The following is a 1,345-nucleotide window of genomic DNA, read 5'->3' on the forward strand; positions in this document are numbered from 1 at the left end:
TTCCTAGTCTTTGAAAAGCACGTCTTCACCTGGAGAGAGTCTCATTCCCTTTTTCCTTCTTGCCCTGTTCACCCAACTTTTCCTGGTCCAAATACACAGTCATCAATAGAGTGTCTCCTTTCTTCCCTAAAGCATCTTCCGGGGCTGGGGGGGAGAAGGAGGAATGAAAACCATTTAAAAAAATTGGCAATTGCACACACTTTCTTTCTTTCCTCCCTCAGGTCAGCTGTCAGCCCCTGTCCTTAGAGGAGGGTGCTCAGCCATGGAAGTGGAAGAGGAGATGGAGAAGATCAACATAGGGACGGAAAGCCTACAGAACAGCGAGGCAACCGAAGAAGGAGGCCCGTCCAACAGCTGGCCCCATAAATGTGCCTCATATGTCCTGGCTCTCCGGCCCTGGAGCTTCAGCGCCTCCCTCACCCCAGTGGCCCTGGGGAGCGCCCTGGCTTACCGCTCCCAGGGTACCCTCGACCTGGGGCTTCTGGTGGGCAGCGCCGTCACTGTCCTGGCCGTCCACGGAGCCGGCAACCTCGTGAACACCTACTATGACTTTTCCAAGGGCATCGATCACAAGAAGAGCGACGACCGGACTCTGGTGGATCAGATCTTGGAGCCTCAGGATGTGGTCCGATTTGGGGTCTTCCTGTACACTTTGGGTTGCGTCTCGGCCGCCTTCCTCTATTGCTTCTCCACCCTCAAGTTGGAACACCTGGCCCTGATTTACTTCGGAGGGCTCTCCAGCTCTTTCCTCTACACTGGAGGTAAGTCGGGCTTCTCTGTGTGGTCTCCCTTCCACGCTGTGGGACACAGGAGAGGGAGGGAGGAAGGGGAAAATCTACGTCCCGTCAAAAGTGCTGCCAGTTTAAATTTTAGACCAGGCCCAGAAATTTGAGTTATGTGGGCTATATGTTTGAGTCAATTCAATATGGGAAAGAAACCTCAAATTTTGCCCCGTCTGCTTGATTTTAACCTGCTCCTAAGAGTAAAGGGGCAAATGGCAGTCAGGCTGGTGTTGCTCTCTGAGCTTGGTGGTTTTCTTGCAGACGTTTCATTACCCAACTAGGTAACATCATCAGTGCTAGTAAGGAGTGCTGTTTGCTGTCAGTTTATATTCTGATGTCTTGCTTGTCTGGGTGGGTGGAGAATTCCCTAAGACTGCACCCATCCACCCACCCACACAGACAGGCAAGACACCAGAATATAAACTGACAGCAAACAGCACTCCTTACTAGCACTGATGATGTTATCTAATTGGGTAATGAAGCGTCTGCAAGAAAACCACCAAGCTCAGAGGGCACCAAGGACCCCATGGTCATCCTCCTCCTCCTCCTCCTCCTCCTCCTCC

The 1,345-nt window shown here is 52.1% G+C and overlaps 1 protein-coding gene across 1 annotated transcript; it reads left to right on the forward strand.

Moving 5' to 3' along the window:
- Positions 1–229: 229 nt before the first annotated feature.
- On the forward strand, positions 230–761 carry LOC107302143 (ubiA prenyltransferase domain-containing protein 1-like; the record flags this gene model as incomplete). The annotated part of the gene is made up of 1 exon (XM_015831259.1): positions 230–761. A coding segment is annotated over exon 1 (499 nt), but the record flags the coding sequence as incomplete, so codon positions are not given.
- Positions 762–1,345: the final 584 nt, after the last annotated feature.

This window comes from Protobothrops mucrosquamatus, unplaced genomic scaffold, assembly GCF_001527695.2.
Source record: "Protobothrops mucrosquamatus isolate PMUCROS unplaced genomic scaffold, P.Mucros_1.0 scaffold29240, whole genome shotgun sequence".
Lineage (NCBI taxonomy): Eukaryota > Metazoa > Chordata > Lepidosauria > Squamata > Viperidae > Protobothrops > Protobothrops mucrosquamatus.